Source organism: Aulonocara sp. 'chitande type north' Nkhata Bay, linkage group LG20 (genome assembly GCF_057382095.1).
Source record: "Aulonocara sp. 'chitande type north' Nkhata Bay isolate Kocher_YH1m ecotype deep benthic linkage group LG20, A_spYH_male_GT1.1, whole genome shotgun sequence".
In the NCBI taxonomy this organism is placed as follows: domain Eukaryota; kingdom Metazoa; phylum Chordata; class Actinopteri; order Cichliformes; family Cichlidae; genus Aulonocara; species Aulonocara sp. 'chitande type north' Nkhata Bay.
This window is the reverse complement of record NC_141363.1, coordinates 21258715-21274742: the sequence shown is the minus strand read 5'-3', so window position 1 is coordinate 21274742 and position 16028 is coordinate 21258715. Positions and strand designations below refer to the sequence as shown.

The window sequence follows — 16028 nt, the reverse complement described above, 5'->3', positions numbered from 1 at the left end:
GGTGTGTTGACATGATTTGTGGGGTCAAGGTCTCCCGATGAGTTTTATCCTTAGGATCTGTGTTTAAAGCAGTTTGAATTTGAATTTATTTATTTTAAAGGGACAGTGCAGTTTAACATAGTCCAAGTACAAAACATGAAACTGATGTAACACACATACGTTTATAGCTATTGCTAATTTTCAACAATTGTCCTTTGTTGGGCTTACAATCAAAACAGATACATTTTATTTTATCCATTATTTTTAAAGATTGGTTATATAAGGACACCACAGGCTGAAGTGTAGATGGTGCTGCTTGGGTCCAAACTGTCATACAATATGAAAAATGACAGAGAAACTTAATTCAATACAAGATGATTATGTTCCAGCCATTGTTAGACATCATTTAGATGTGCCGTTAAGGCAGGGGTAGGCAACTCCAGGCCTCGAGGGCCGGTGTCCTGCAGGTTTCAGATCGCACCCTGGGTTAACACACCTGAATCAAATGATTAGTTCATTACCAGGCCTCTGGAGAACTTCAAGAAATGCTGAGGAGCCATTTAGCCCTTTAAATCAGCTGTGATGGATCATGGACACATCTAAAACCTCCAGGACACCGGCACTCGAGGCCTGGAGTTGCCTACCCCTGCGTTAAGGTGTCTGCTGCCTCGCCAGGTGACTTAGCTGGTACGTGTATAACTGCATCATCTGCACAAAGTTGGCAGTTAGCTTTTGGACAACTGGCAGGCAAATCATTTATAAACAAACTAAACAGCAATGGGACAAGAACAGATCCTTGGGGAAAACCCATTCTGTTTTCCAACATGGACGACTTTTCTTTATCAACCCTCACACACTGCTCTCTTTTGTGAAGATGAGACTCAAACCAATCAACTGCCTGCTTTGAAAAGTCAAATTTTATCAACTCGGAAAGAAGTATGTCATGGCTGACAGTGTCAAAAGCCTTTTTTAGGTCAAGGAACACTGCACCCACAACATTACCATTATCCAGATTACACTTAATATTTTCAACGAAATAGCAATTTGCCATTTCTGTGGAAAATTTTGGTCTAAAACCGAACTGCATTGGATGAATGAGCTGATTAGTCTCTAAGTAATCAATTAACTGTGCTGCCACAACCTTCTCAACCACCTTGGAAATAATAAATGATCATAGTAATTGTTAGCATTACTATTATGACACATAATACAAACAGAAAATAAGCATTGGCAAAAAAGATAATAATTTATGATCAAAAACCAGATTACCTCATGAAGATGTGCAGAAATCGGTATTTGTCCCTGGTGGTCGGATGGGTGCTAATGTCATTAAATGTTAAAAAAAAACGTAAAAGTCTTAGATATTCTTTTCCACTCGTATTTATTTACTTATGTTTTGTGTTAATTCTTCCAAAACCCAAAGATGTATTATTTATAATGACATAATCTTTACATTTTACTGCTAATCTTAGTTTGTTTGTTTTTCTGTGCTTTCTTTGAAAAATACTAACAGTTATTAAACTGATGGCAGGCTAATCATAATACACATGTAAGAGTATTATTGTCTCGGCTTGTCCACCATTGTGCTGCTAAAACAATAGAAAAGTTTTTACATTACAACTAAAACTGTAAACATGAGGTTACAGTCATGAAATCCCAAACTTTAGTTTAATCATATAAAAGAAAAAGAGGCTATAAACTGCATTTAGAAATGTAGCAGTAAAGACGCACCAACCTCGACTACCGATGTGGGGCTCGAACCTGTGACCTTCCTGTTATGCAACTGCAGCCAGTAGTTGGTTCCCATCCAGTCTGTCCCAGTGACACTTTCGCATGACCAATGGAGGTCTAGTCGCCCCTGTGTGTGCGTTCATTAGTGAACAGAGGCGGTTTGTTCACCAGTTTGGATCACAGGGGCGAGCTCTCATCACTGCTAATGAGAACAACATCTCCAGCCTCCTGAAACACTCTGTTCCTCCAACTCTGACTCAGTCTCTCTCTCACTCTCCCTGTTTCTCCACCTCGTTCCACTCTTTCATCCACGATTCATAAGCAGATTTTAGAGGCGCTCAAATTACATAAACGTACCAAATTACATAAAGTTCAGCACCTCAAGTCTCCTTTTTATTGGATCAGATATTGGTCCAGTCCTGACTCAGAAAGCTGGATTGGGTGCTTACGATCCTAATCGACAGTTTTGTAATTTACACATACATGTGATGAACTCTTATTTTTTTAGAAGCATTCCCCCTTTACATATTAAATAGAGTTCACAGCCAATATTTAATCCAACTTTAAGAAGCTTTGAATAAACAAAATATATTTTAAAAATTACAGCTTCTTTTGTAATGAAAATTATTAATTGGTGGTGATAATCCATCAGTTGGGTTGATTAGATCACTATGGATGATGTGTGTCCTTACATATAGCCTATTTTCGGGGGGTTTTATCCTCCGTCTTTGTGTCCGTTTGTCCGTCTACAGGACGTTTACATTTTTAAATAACCTTCATTGGTTGCTCGGAGTAACCAGGCAAAGACAGGGCAGGAAAGACGCTCACACAGATTACAAAAGTTTGAGTTTCGAGATTAACAGAACTGTGTGTGTGTGTGTGTGTGTGTGTGTGTGTGTGTGTGTGTGTGTGTGTGAGGGAGAATTTGGGCTTGTATCCCATGGAGACAGGACAGTAGTGAGGTCATTGACATGCAGAGCAGCAGCGGCTCTGCTGAAGGAAAATCCTCCTCACTATTAGACTCTTCTCAGAGAGAGGATCCCTGTACTCCATTTAAAACAGCATGTTGGACAAATGCTTTAAAAGCTTTAATGAGATCCTCAAACCAAGAACTCAGAGAGGAACCAAGAAGCTACAATTAGGACCTTTAAATTCTCCACAGAGTGAAATTCATACCTGTTTCGTTCATTTATATTTACCAAAATACGAAGATTTTCTATGAAAACCAATCAAAGAATGCATAAATGATTTGACACATACATAAATGTATTACTAATTTGAGCTAAAGTGATGAGTCATTTCACTTTTTACTTGATTATTTGGCTGTTCCAGCGCATATATGGGATTTGTTGCTTTTATTTGCTTCACATTGTATAAATTTTAATGTTTAGTTAAAAGAAAGTCCTAAACTTAGAAGGACTTGAGTTTTTTTCAGTGTTGAAATTTTAAAACAGCTGTTGAATCCCAACAAGAATGAAAAACAGGTTCACTGACTGAACGCTAAATTTAAGAATTCTACAGCCGTGATCTTCAACAGACCTGTGAATATTACATGTAAGTTGATGTTTCTGAAATTTAGCATCACAAAAAAACACCTCGACCAGTCAGGGTCTGTGGAACCAACAGCATGTTGCAACAAAAAGGACACGGTTAAAAAGGGAAGTGAGAAGGACCTCAAACAGGCTTTCTGACAACTGTGGAAACAACAAGATGGATTTTCAGCTGCTGGACGAGGCTCTGGAAACCACCTCTCTCTTTTTAATCTTCTCAGGACCTTATAGTTGTAGTTCTCAGGACCTTCTCAGGAAGGTCCTGCAACATACAGCAGGGGAAGAACAGTACATTTGTATTTTGTAAAGTCCTGTTTTAAAAGCTTTGTTGCCCTGTCAGCAGTAATGTTGTCTTTCCACTTGTTCCCAGATCTTACAGTTTCTCCAGTGTGTTCACACTTATTTAATTGCTCTATGCCTCATCTTATTGAGTTTACGGGACAGCAAACCTTGTATAATATAAAGCAGCGGTCCCCAACCTTTTTTGCGCCACGGACCGGTTTATGCCCGACAATATTTTCACGGACCGGTCTTTAAGGTGTCGCGGATAAATACAACAAAATAAAACTAGTACCGGTACCGAAAAAAAGAAAATTTATTCATAGCACACGTGAAAAGACCCAGGAAAACCGAGTAAACGATAAAAACGATAACAAAATAACGCTGGAGACAGATAAAAACCCTGAAAACTATACATTTCACACCTGAGCCTCAACTCTCGCGGCCCGGTACCAAACGACTCACGGACCGGTACCGGTCCGAGGCCCGGAGGTTGGGGACCGCTGATATAAAACACAATCTACAGCAGTTTAAAGTTTACGTTTTTGTGGTTTTGGTTAGATATATTATGTCAAATGAAGAGAAGTCAATATGGAAAATCACATTTATTTTTGCAACATGAAGAATGAGTCTATGAAAGAACAAGTGGTGGTGCTGTCACTCCAAAAAGAAACCTGCAGCACCCACCAGGTGGTGTTTTAGTCTGTTTCCTATAGTGTGACATATTTAAAAAGCACTGGCTAAATTACCAGACTTTGCTTTCCAGCTGCACGGATTCAAAAGTTCAAACAAACTGTGAGAGATAAACTCTTGTAGCATAACTGTTGTTCCACCTGCTGTTGGTAAAGTTGTATTTTACAGATTCATGAAACAGACTTGAGGAATTTTTCAATTCAGTTTTATTTATATAACACCAAATCACGACAACAGTCACCTCAAGGAGCTTTATATTGTAAGTTAAAGACCCTGCAATGATACAGAGAAATTTCCAGAAGAAATTCTAATTTACATGCAGGTGGCTGCAGGAAGCAAACCTGTGAGTTTCTATTGGTAAAGTTGCTTATTGTGAAAGGATTCCAGTCTCCATTTCATGGCATCACAAGAACAAACTAAGTGTAGATTTAGATTCTCTCTAACAAACATAAAGTACAACTCAAATAATTTCTTGAAACGACCACGGTAACGTTTAAACTCCTGGATGCAGCTGAATTTCATCATCCTCTCGTTGCTTAGCCAACCCTTGGTGAATCCAAAACTTTCTTTTTCATTTATCAAAACAACACGACTCCAACAACTGCTCATCAGTAGCACAACGACACGGAAAAGACCAAAAAGAAGTATAAATGGTATTTAATCTTTCACTTTATCTAACTTTATCATTTCAATTTTTGATGTGGTGCAACAGTTTCTACCTTTGTTTCTAATGTTCATCCACATTTCTCTTCTGTTCTAACAGATAACACAAAATTATGGCACCAAATATCAAATTCCAGAGCTTGGACCGAGGTATTGAAACAAACTGTCAGCTTTTAGCAATTTAAATGTTGAGTTCGAAACTCTCTGTAACATAGTTTTGGTACCAATCCAATAGCAGTCATACTACTGAGGAGTCAAAACATTATCACCACCTGCCTAGCTGCACTCCACAGATGGAGTTATACTCTGTTACAGACATGGACACATGAGTCCATGAAATCACAGACAAAAAGTGGCATGTAGAGCTTCTCCCACTCTGTATCTGAAGACAACTTTACGTCATTTAGACCCAAGCAGAGTGTAGTATACTTCTTTATACTTCTTCCTACAAGGTTTCAATGACTCTCCAACTCATCTGTGCGGCCATGGTAATTTCTTCCATATCAAATGTGTAGTAACATCTTTTTACCACATATTAGACCTTGTTACCACAAAGTCAACTTGATTAACATCATCGGTGTCAACAATTGTGAGTTGTAGCAGAGCAGATCTTTTTTTCCCCTCCAGGTTTAATTTGCAGATTTGAAATAGTGACTAAAAAGCACTTGTTTAAAGGCTGTTCTGCAAATCTTAAAATAAGGCAGTCAACATTTTGCAAAGTTAGTATGACTAGTTTTTACTGGCACTTAGAGCCCTTTTCCACTAGTATGGATCTGCTCGGTTCAGTTTCACTCGGTGTTTAGGGTTTCCCCTGGCGTGTGGTATTAACAGGTACCAGGTATTTTTTAGTATCTACTTGGCTGCCGTTCCAAGTCCAATCCAAAAAACGTGATGTCAACAGACTGTACCCCACCAATTGGCTAGTCAATGCCGTCACTCAGTGAGTCACGAGAGTGAAACCCAGCCATTTTTGAAACCCAGCAAGGAGGGAAACGGCTCCACAGAAAACAACACCGTGGTCCCGGAGTCTGACAACAACTTTTAAACTGAGCAGCAGGTATACCATCGCCCCAACACCCTGTTTGTTTCACATCCAAGTGTCATCACGGGACTGCATTGCTATACAGACCCTACGCACACTAGGGAGTACCCAATTGTAATGGAAAATAACCAAAAACCGAGTCGAGTCGACTGGGTATTAGTGGAAAAGGGCTTTTACAGTCAGGGCTCTGGGCAGGGAAACAATAAGGCACCATCTGCTGAGCCAATGGTCAGAAATTCATCATGGTGACATCAGATATTACAAATGCATTCTTGTGACATACAAAAAACTAATAACTCATTTCCTGCCATACAAATATGTAATTAGTTACACATCTAGCATTAAAAATAAGCTACATTCATGGTTCTCTTTCTTCTTTTGTTCTAGTTGTTTGAGATTGACGGTCTGAGTGAAAGCACTGTGTTAAATACAGATTACATCTCTTAAAACTACACAGCAGAACCTCCTGTACAAACAGAGCACCTCAGTATTGAGAGGGTGAGAGTCCTGTTCAAAAACTCTTCAGATATCCTCCTCGTTTCACCACTTTCTTCATCTTATTGCTTCAGGATGGGTTTGTGGCCTCACGAAGCACCACATCCTTTCCCAAAACAGAACCCATAGAAATAACTTTAAACACATCCTGATTTTCCTTCCACAAGTGCATATTATGCATATATGAGCTGCGCAGTTCAATAAAATTCTTCCCTGGTTGTTGCTGAACAGATGCTGCAAACATTGCTGAAAGGCAGCACTGCACTGGAGGCAGAAATAATCTAACCTGAACCCTTTCTTTAAATTGTAGATGATGCAAAAATGTAGAAGCAAAAACTCTCAAGATAAATGGTAAATGTTTGTTGTCAACTTTTAGGAATTTCCATTGATTTCCATCAAAGTTCTTGGAATTTTCTGGTTTTCAAAGAAAAATAGTTTTAAGGTCTAAACTTATTTACTTTTGGTTGAAACGTTCAAACATTTCTAAAAGCATTTTTAAACACTTACTCTGTACACAAAGAGCAAAGTTATGTGAATATGAGCCGCTCATCATCCCACCCATAAACGAACTGTTCCAAAGTTTGTTTGGGACCAGGATAAAACCACCTGTAAAGGTCCTTGTTGTGTTTGTTCATCACTGTAGTCACACCCAGATAATTCATATTGAGAATCAGATTTAACTGCATTAAAAAGTGCAGGTGTGAGTGCACTCTAAATTAAATTTGGGAAGCTAAAGTTAACCCTCTGTACATTAGCATTATTTTTCCACTGGAGAAACTAACATGCAAACACAAACTAGTTCATAGCCAGAAACTGTTGTTAAAGAAAAAGTAAAATGCAGTGACCAGGATAACTTGTATCCCATTTTACAGGAAAGGATTTCACAGGATTATTTCTGCCTCAACAGCTACATTTGTTTAACTAATGTGAAGCTGTTTCGGGCTGGTCTGTGTCAATGAAATGTTTCAGTTCAATCAGTTCCAGAAGTTTTTCATTTTATATTTAAGCAGATCAAATGTTTATATTAAAATGTCATACTAATTTCAAATTTATGCTCAGCCCAGTTCACCTCTTATGACAGCAGGAAACTTCTATGCTTTGCACCAAACTAATGTTGCATATAAATGAGTTTAAATTAATGTTCCAAAAAAACACAACGAACTCGAGCCTCACAGCATCGATCTAAGGAGCGTAACCAAGGAAGACTTTCAAGACATTTCCATATATTGTGCAGCAGGAGGCCAGAGAGATGAGTTCTTTCAGAGTCCTGAAACAGGCTCCTGCATTTATAACAACTGGTTGTGCAAGTACACCATCTTCTTCTAATCTTGCTACAGATTAAACATTACTTCCTGCACTGACAGGAAGCTGAAGGGGGTAACTCTGAGTCCACATGGGAGTATCATACAAACGATATTCCGGTAGAAGAGAAGAGAACAGACAGAAAGTTGAAAAATATTTTCAAAATAGGGAAAAATGGAAAGAACGTGTAGAAGGAGACGATGGGTATACAGGTAATGTTGTAGAAAGGAGCAAAGGAGGAAAGACTAAGAGAAGAAGAGATGATCTACAGTCAGAGACAGACTTGTTGCTCTAGCTAGAGATGGACAAAATGGCTGACGTGTCTTTAGCCTTATCAAAGAAGATGGACGTCTCATTGGCCCCCTTGAGTTTGACCTGGGGAGGTCCTGGAGAGCCTTGGGCTCCGGTTGGCTGACACTCCTGACAGCAGCAGCAGCAGCAGTCCATGAAGGCTTGGCCAAGAGCCTGAAATGCAGACGATGCACAGCTTTGGTAAGTGACAACTATACGCACAAAATCAAACACAATACTCCAGAGGACCAATATGCAAGGAATTCAACCTTTTCAACCATCTGCCATTTCTCTAAATGGGTAGTGGACAGCAGGTGGTGAATTCTCTGCTTGGAAAAAGGCTTCAGTTGTACAGACGTCTTTGAGAAAACACCTTGTAGCTCGGTGGCAACCTACCTTACACAGGCACAGCAGCAGCACCGGCGTCACTGATGACTTGAAGAACAACAGGAAGTGATGTAACAGCACCAGCATGGTGGCAGTGTCTTCGGAGATGGTGATGTGCGTGTAGGCCAGCGTGATGTTGCAGACATGCTCGGGGAGAGCACACACGCCATACACAACAGCTAGAGCTAGTAGAGTGCAGTTCAGCTGTCGCTCCAAGGTTTGGTGTTGTTGACGCTTCTGGTTGGAGCGTTCGTCGAGGTTACGCTGCTTTTGGGTGGCGCTGGAGTCGCTGTTGACATTCCGGGTGGCCATTTGGCAAAGGATGGTGAAGAGGACAGGGAGGCAGAAGTAGCAGCCAAAACACCACCACATACGACCCTGAAGCACAGAGGTTAAAACAGTAAGAGCTGAAGGAGGAGAACTTTGGGAACATTCTGCTTTTGTCTGGGCAAAAAAAAGCCACAACAGCTTTTCTCCACAGCTAAATTGCCCTTTCAGGAACTCAGATCTTTCTGCTTTTACCTAAAATGTTCTGGACAGAAAACTAAATGTGGTTTCATTTATGACCTCTGAGCCAACCTGTGTGATGAAGCTGCTCCTCTGAGACAAACCCATGATATCTCTGTCCTTACTAAATCCTTACTCATTAATTCAATAAACCAGAAAACAAACAGAAATGCTTCATTTTTTTTACTTTCATTTGAGCTCCTACTGGTGCTCTTTTGATGGTGTCCAACTGGTGTCCATTTCTTCAGTGCTAGTGTACACAACATGTGGACGGCCACCAGTTAAAGAGAGAAGCACCATTATATACGCTCTAGGTCCAGATTTACATGTTCCGTGTCACCTAATCAACACACGGATACTATGTGTTGGTCAGTTCAGTGCGTACGTCTGCTTTGGTCTCACCTGGTGATACCTGAGCAGCAGGGAGTGAAGGGAATCAGGCAGGTAGAGGGACAGAGGAGAGGAGGGCGTGATGGTGCAAGAGTCGACCAGCCGGCCGGTGGATGGAGACACGGCCTGGCTGAGCTGCCATAGGAAGATTTCAGGGCTGGACAGCAGCAGAGCTGAGAGCCACACCAGCACCATCTTCATCAGCACTGAGCGACAGCGCTCCACCCGCCGAGCCTTTGGCTGGGAGGACGAGGTGGCGGCGTGGAAGCGATCGATACCCAGAGCACACAAAGTGAAGGAGGTGATGCCCAGAGACACAACCTGCAGGGAAGAGGAGGGTAACAACAGCAGTAAGTCAATGTGGCCATTCTCATCAGAGAAGGAAACTGTGCCAAAAAGTTAAACAGTTTACAGTAAAACTGCTAAATCCTCTTTTATTGAGTTCATGTTGCTATTTCTGAAATCAGTCTATTACCTTATCTCATGTAGCTCACCTGATGAAAAAGATTCAGTATGTCACATGTTCAAGTCCATATCATAAATATATATGATGAGAGGCATGGTTACTATGACATCACCAATAGGCTATGAAGCCTCAAGCTGAGCGTTTTGATTGTCTCCATCCTGGTGCTTTGCAAACAAGCTAACTGGGCCTAATGTTGAAACAGAGGACAATGCATGCTCAGTGGCTAATGACTTCTCGTGGAGCATAACCAACAGATCATCTCTTTTAAATCTAACACTGATCATAATGAACAGCATCAGTATTCTGTTTTATTTAGTCACCCTGGAATTGTCAATAGACCCCATTAAGTCATATGGAAAATGTTTACTGAGGTCAAAGTGTAAGACAGCTGAGGATTGTTTTCCCATATGCTTCTATACAAAATAGTCTTTTTGTTAATGTTATACTGTTAATATATCATAATGTATTAACAGTTCATATATCTGTGTGTAGTTTGCATGTTCTCCCCATGTTTGCGGTGGTTCTCTTCGGGTACTCTGGCTTCCTCCCACAGTCCAAAGACATGCAGTTATTGGGGTCAATTGGTGATGTTAAACTGCCCATAGATGTAAATGTGAGTGTCAGATGGAAACACAATGGCATCTCTGTGCCTCTGTGATGTGAGTAGCATAGATTTGAACAATGAGTATACCTACAACAGCAATCAGTACCTCCAAAGCTGCTTGATTCTATAGACGATGGACAGAGAGCCGGCAGTGTCGGCCATAGGAAGGCACTTAATCATACAAACACATTTTCATCTCCAAGTTGTTTTTTTTAACTGCCAGCAGGAAGTTGTAGAGCAAATCTTAACCACACTGTTTCCTATGACCATTCCAACCATTTTCTGTGTGATGGACCAAAAAACTGATACTCTAGTAGTGTAATATATGTAATATGCAGTTGTTTGGGTATTTCAAAGAGCCAGCGAGCACATTTCAGTCTGGCTGTCCTGCAGCACCATCTTTAATTAGTTTACTGGCAGCTTTATTAGTAAACTAATCTAGTAACAGACTTACATTTTGGACAATCAGTAACAAAATAACATAAAAACATGAATCACTCACAAGGTCTTAAATAATCAGGCCCCATCTGATCTTAATGACCTTGTAGTACCATATCACCCTATTAGAGCACTTCGCTCTCGCTCTGCAGGCCTACTTGTTGTTCCTAGAGTATTTAAAAGTAGAATGGGAGGCAGAGCCTTCAGTTTTCAGGCCCCTCTTCTGTGGAACCAGCTTCCAGTTTGGATTCGGGAGACAGACACTATCTCTACTTTCAAGATCAGGCTTCAAACTTTCCTTTTTGCTAAAGCATATAGTTAGGGCTGGACCAGGTGACCCTGAATCCTCCCTTAGTTATGCTGCAATAGACGTAGGCTGCCGGGGGATTCCCATGATGCATTGAGTGTTTTCTTGAGCCTGGTTCTGCTGGAGGTTTCTTCCTGTTTAAAGGGAGTTTTTCCTTCCCACTGTCGCCAAAGTGCTCATAGGGGCTCATATGATTGTTGTTTTTTTTTCTCTGTATGCATTATTGTAGGCTCTACCTTACAATATAAAGCACCTTGAGGTGACTGTTGTTGTGATTTGGCGCTATATCAATTAAATTGAATTGAATTAATCATCATTTCTTCTTTAATACTATCTACAGCTGTTAGTCTCATTAAGATTAGAAATGTAAAACAATAAAATTGAGGTCAGTTGCCGCTATTATATTGATTATTACAGAACTAGCACATGCCTGTAATTTTGGAAAGTTTTTTTTATATTTGTTGTCATTTTACACAAGTAGTTGTAAAGGAAATCTTAATCTTTGGATCTGCTGATGTTTTCTACATCAGCAGTTTGGGTAAAATTTCTGCTTCACATTTGTATTTGTGCAGTCAGCTGTCCAACAGCAGATGTATACTCCTTTAAGACTTCATAGGACAAAAAAAAGAAAAACAAATTATGTCGTTACACTGACTTCCTGCTTTTTTAACATAAGCCACACCCACCTCCATATAAGGCACCATGCAACAGGTGATGTCACCCAGGATCCTCCTATGGGATAGCTGGTTGAGGACCACCACTGGAAGGCACAGAACCAGAACTAGGAAGTCCCAAAATGCCATGCTGGCCAGTAGGTAGTTCCAGGCTGACCTCATGTAATAGTTGTTCCAGACAATGCACATGACTGCCATGTTTCCTACTACGCCCACTGCCAGCACCAGGCCGGCCAGGAAGAGGATGGCGTAGGCTGCATATGAGCCCTCCATCAGGGGGTAAAAGGGGTTGAAAAGTCCTGGAGCATCATGGTCAGTGTTGGAGCTGTTTGTGTGGAGGTTATCATCTTCATGAACCTTTCCTGCCACTGTAGTCGTTTTATTGCTGAACTCAGTAACTTGAGGCGCTGTAACCCATTCATTTTCAAAGGAATCACCAAAGGTGGACTGTTGCTCCTCCTCATCCGCACCACGGGCTTGGCGGCGGTTACGGTCAAGGTCCAGGTCCAGCACCTCGGTTTGGGGGAGGCTCTTGTCAAGGACGTAAGATTCATCCTGGGTTTTGACCGGTTTGCCAATCCAAAGGGGCTTTGGTTCGACAGGGGAGGAAGGTTTATCATTATTGCTGTGCTGCCCGTCATGTTGCCCAACACTCTTTGCATCAGTAAGCAGCAGCAGCAGATACAGACACAGCCACAGACCGACTGACAGAGCCATGATGCAAAACTTAATATGACAGTTTCCTTTTAAACTCAAACCAGAAGAGTTCAGGACTACCTGTTGCTACGAAATCTGTAAATAATTCAGTAAAAATCCAGAAATGTTCCCAGAAATTTCCAATCCACTGAAAACAACAATTTGTATGTTGGCAAAGTTTCCAATAAATTTCAATTAGATTGAGCAAGTCCAGAAATCCATAAAATTGCGTGTGGGGGGACGGGGGTCAAAAATCAACTAAAAAGGAATGCTAAGATTACTTTGAAATTGTTTCATAAAACTCTGCCCAGTTTAAAAATATTTCCAGTTATAGAAAAAGCCTGTTTCTGAAGATAGCCAGTCAGTTTTTCTACAAGTTTGAGGTCCAGGATAGAGGGGTCCTCTGTTATCTCTTCTCTTCAAACTGCAAACACCCCCACTTTACTCACTTTAAAACTTCCCTCTGTTTTTCCCATCCATTAATAATCCAAACAGGTGTTGAGGCTCCAGGAGAAGCGGGATGGTGGGGGCAGCAGCAGGGTGTGTGTCCGTGTCTGGGCTGCTGTGTCTTGGCTGCAGGCAGCGCAGAGACTGGGCGTCCTGGAGCTCTGAGGATCTCTGGGAACGAGCAGCCCTCTGCAGCACGGCTGGATGGAGCCTTTGTCGGGACACACAAGCATACAAACAAGGCTGGCACACACACAAATACACACATTTGTCTGCACGATCATGCACGCATACTTTCTTTTGCTCTTTTTGTCTCTCACCTTCTCTCACACACGCATTTTTAACAAATTCTCAGTTCTGCTGCCCCCTGGTGGTGGTGGGTGTACTTGGGAAGCAGGTGAGTTGACTGAGAAAGAGTGTTGATGAAACTGCTTCTCTTTTTGAGTTTGTACTTGTCTATGATTCCATAATGACACTTTCTATCCTGCGAAAGCGTTTTTTTCTTCTTCTCTCTTTTACCTGGTAGAGTTACAGTTACAGTTACACCAGTTAATACATCCATTATTTCATCTAGACTAGCAGCTATCATCTAGTAGCTATTTTAAAACATTTCAGGATATGTGTTTGTTCAGTCCTTCTGCAGCATTGTCTAAGTTGGTCATCTGATAGAAAACGTCTTTAAAAATTGACTTTTAAGTTTTCTAAACGTTTTTTTCTACTGGAAGTTGTACTTCTACTGCTATCATTGATTTCAATGTAAAATTCTTTCTCTGCCATGTTTTTATGGAGGGCTATACTCTCGTGTCACCTGTGCACACCTATAAACAGTGACTTAGCTGTGAGTGATCTCCCCAATGACAGCCATTGTACGTACAACATACAAGTGCATGCGTCCATGCACATATTAACTTAACTGGATGAAAAAGGTATTCTCTAATAAGACTAAATATCTTATGATGCTTTATTTTATTTTCAGTTATTATATATTTATTAATTGTAAGCCCTGCATTTTCCCATTTGATTTGATCACTGAAAGAGTAAACTGTGTGTCCTGTAAGAAATGACAAAACCAAAACTAAAGTTACAACTTCAGCACTCAGTAGGTGTAGGTAGGCAAAACTATGTTCTTGTTTTCAGTTTAAAAAAACATTATCTAAAAAAAATCAATAGAAAGCATAAATGTATGCAAGCAGGACAGACATCCATCCATCCATTTTCTTCCGCTTATTCGGGACCGGGTCGCGGGGGCAGCAGCCCAAGCAGAGAAGCCCAGACCTCTCTCTCCCCAGCCCTCCTCCAGCTTATCCGGGGGAACACTAAGGCGTTCCCAGGCCAGCCGAGAGATATAATCTCTCCAGCATGTCCTGCGTCTGCCCCAGGGCCTCTTCCTAGTGGGACATGCCCAGGAAACCTCTCCCAGGAGGCATCCTTGTCAGATGCCCGAACCACCTCAGCTGGCTCCTTTTGATGTGGAGGAGCAGCTGCTCTACTCTGAGCCCCTCCCGGATGGCTGAATTTCTCACCCTATCTCTAAGGGAGAGGCCAGACACCCTTCAGAGGAAGCCCATTTCTGCCGCTTGTATTCGCAATCTCGTTCTTTCGGTCACTACGCACAGCTCGTGACGATAGGTGATGGTAGGGGCGTAGATCGACCGGTAAATTGAGAGCTTTGCTTTTACACTCTTCACCACAACAGACCGGTACCAATCCATCTGTCGATCTCCCGCTCCCTTCTCCCATCACTTATGAACAAGACCCTGAGATACTTAAACTCGAGAAACAGGTGTCCACTGTGGTAAAAAACAGCTTTTACCAGTTGCGTCAGATTTCCAAAGCAAAGCCGTTCCTTCCTTTAAAGGACCTTGAAAAGCTTATCCACGCATTTATTGCATCCAGATTGGACTACTGTAACTCCCTCTACTCGGGCCTCCAACACTCCTCTCTTTGCCGGCTCCAGTTAATTCAAAATGCAGCTGCGCGTCTTTTAACAGGTACGAGAATTCATGAACACATAACTCCAATTTTAGCCAAATTACATTGGCTCCCTGTTAAATATTGTATAGATTTTAAAATTCTTTTGTTCACTTTTAATATTTTGAACAATTTAGCGCCCAGTTATCTTTCTGATTTACTCCATTCATACAATCCCAACAGAGCACTTAGATCATCCAACCACAGGCTCCTAGCACAACCTAGGACTCGAATGAAGTCGAGAGGCGACCGGGCCTTTGCATCCGTGGCACCCAGACTCTGGAACAACCTCCCTGTTTATATTCGCACTGCCGAGTCGATCCAGTCTTTTAAATCACGTCTTAAAACTTATTTTTTTACTTTGGCTTTTGATTCTGTCTAGTTGTCTGTTTTAGCTTGTTGCGTTGTTACCTATTGTTTGTTGTCCTCTTTTATTGTTTGTTTTAACTGTCTTGTGTTTTTATTGACTGTGAAGCACTATGGTCAACACTGTTGTTTTAATATGTGCTATATAAATAAATTTTGATTTGATTTGATTTGATTAAACTCCTCCACTTGGCGCAGGATCTCGTCCCTGACCCGGAGTGGGCACTCCACCCTTTTCCGGCTGGCCGGGCCTTAGTTCATGGGGCCCGGCTGGGCACAGCCCAAAAGAGGGATATGGGCCCATCTTCCTGCAGGCCCACCACCCACAGGAGGCACCGTAGGGGTCGGGTGCAATGTGAGTCAGGCAGCGGTCAGGAGTGGAGGTCCTGGCGGACCGATTCCTCCAGTTGGTTGGAAATCAGTTACTGGCTTTTGGGCTCATGTGGTATTGATCTGTGGTAATAACTGCTCAGCTGAGGTTTGATACATAGATTCTGATGCAGAATCAGAATAGTCCACTGCATCAGATTCTAGGTATGGAAATCTTATTTGTGATCGTGAGATGTTTCATTGTTTATCCACAACCTGCAGTTCAGCTTTCTTCTATCAGAGGTCGATATTGCTCCGTCTTAGCTAAGTCAACTAACACACACCTCCTCCAGTTCTTGGAGTGCTGATCAACATTCAGTCTGCACCTATGATAGAGCCTCCTGCAGTTCTCACTGATTCCCTCTAATGAAGATAAATAAC

The 16028-nt window shown here is 41.5% G+C and overlaps 1 protein-coding gene across 1 annotated transcript; it reads right to left on the bottom strand.

Annotated features, from left to right (window-relative positions):
• Positions 1-4422: 4422 nt before the first annotated feature.
• On the bottom strand, positions 4423-13145 carry gpr37l1b (G protein-coupled receptor 37 like 1b). Its single transcript, XM_086277414.1, has 4 exons — positions 11811-13145; positions 9322-9630; positions 8422-8790; positions 4423-8199 (listed from the first exon to the last, which is right to left on the bottom strand). Exons 1-4 carry the CDS (start codon positions 12513-12515, stop codon positions 8026-8028), a joined length of 1557 nt encoding a protein of 518 aa, XP_086133540.1. The 5' UTR covers positions 12516-13145; the 3' UTR covers positions 4423-8025.
• Positions 13146-16028: the final 2883 nt, after the last annotated feature.

Coding starts and splice junctions, on each gene's coding strand:
- gpr37l1b (XM_086277414.1), bottom strand. CDS start 12,515: ATGGCTCTGTCAGTCGGTCTGTGGCTGTGTCTGTATCTGCTGCTGCTG. Junction 9,631..11,810: donor GCATGGTGCCTTATATGGAG/GTGGGTGTGGCT, acceptor TCTTCCCTGCAG/GTTGTGTCTCTGGGCATCAC. Junction 8,200..8,421: donor TGCTGCTGTGCCTGTGTAAG/GTAGGTTGCCAC, acceptor TCTGCATTTCAG/GCTCTTGGCCAAGCCTTCAT.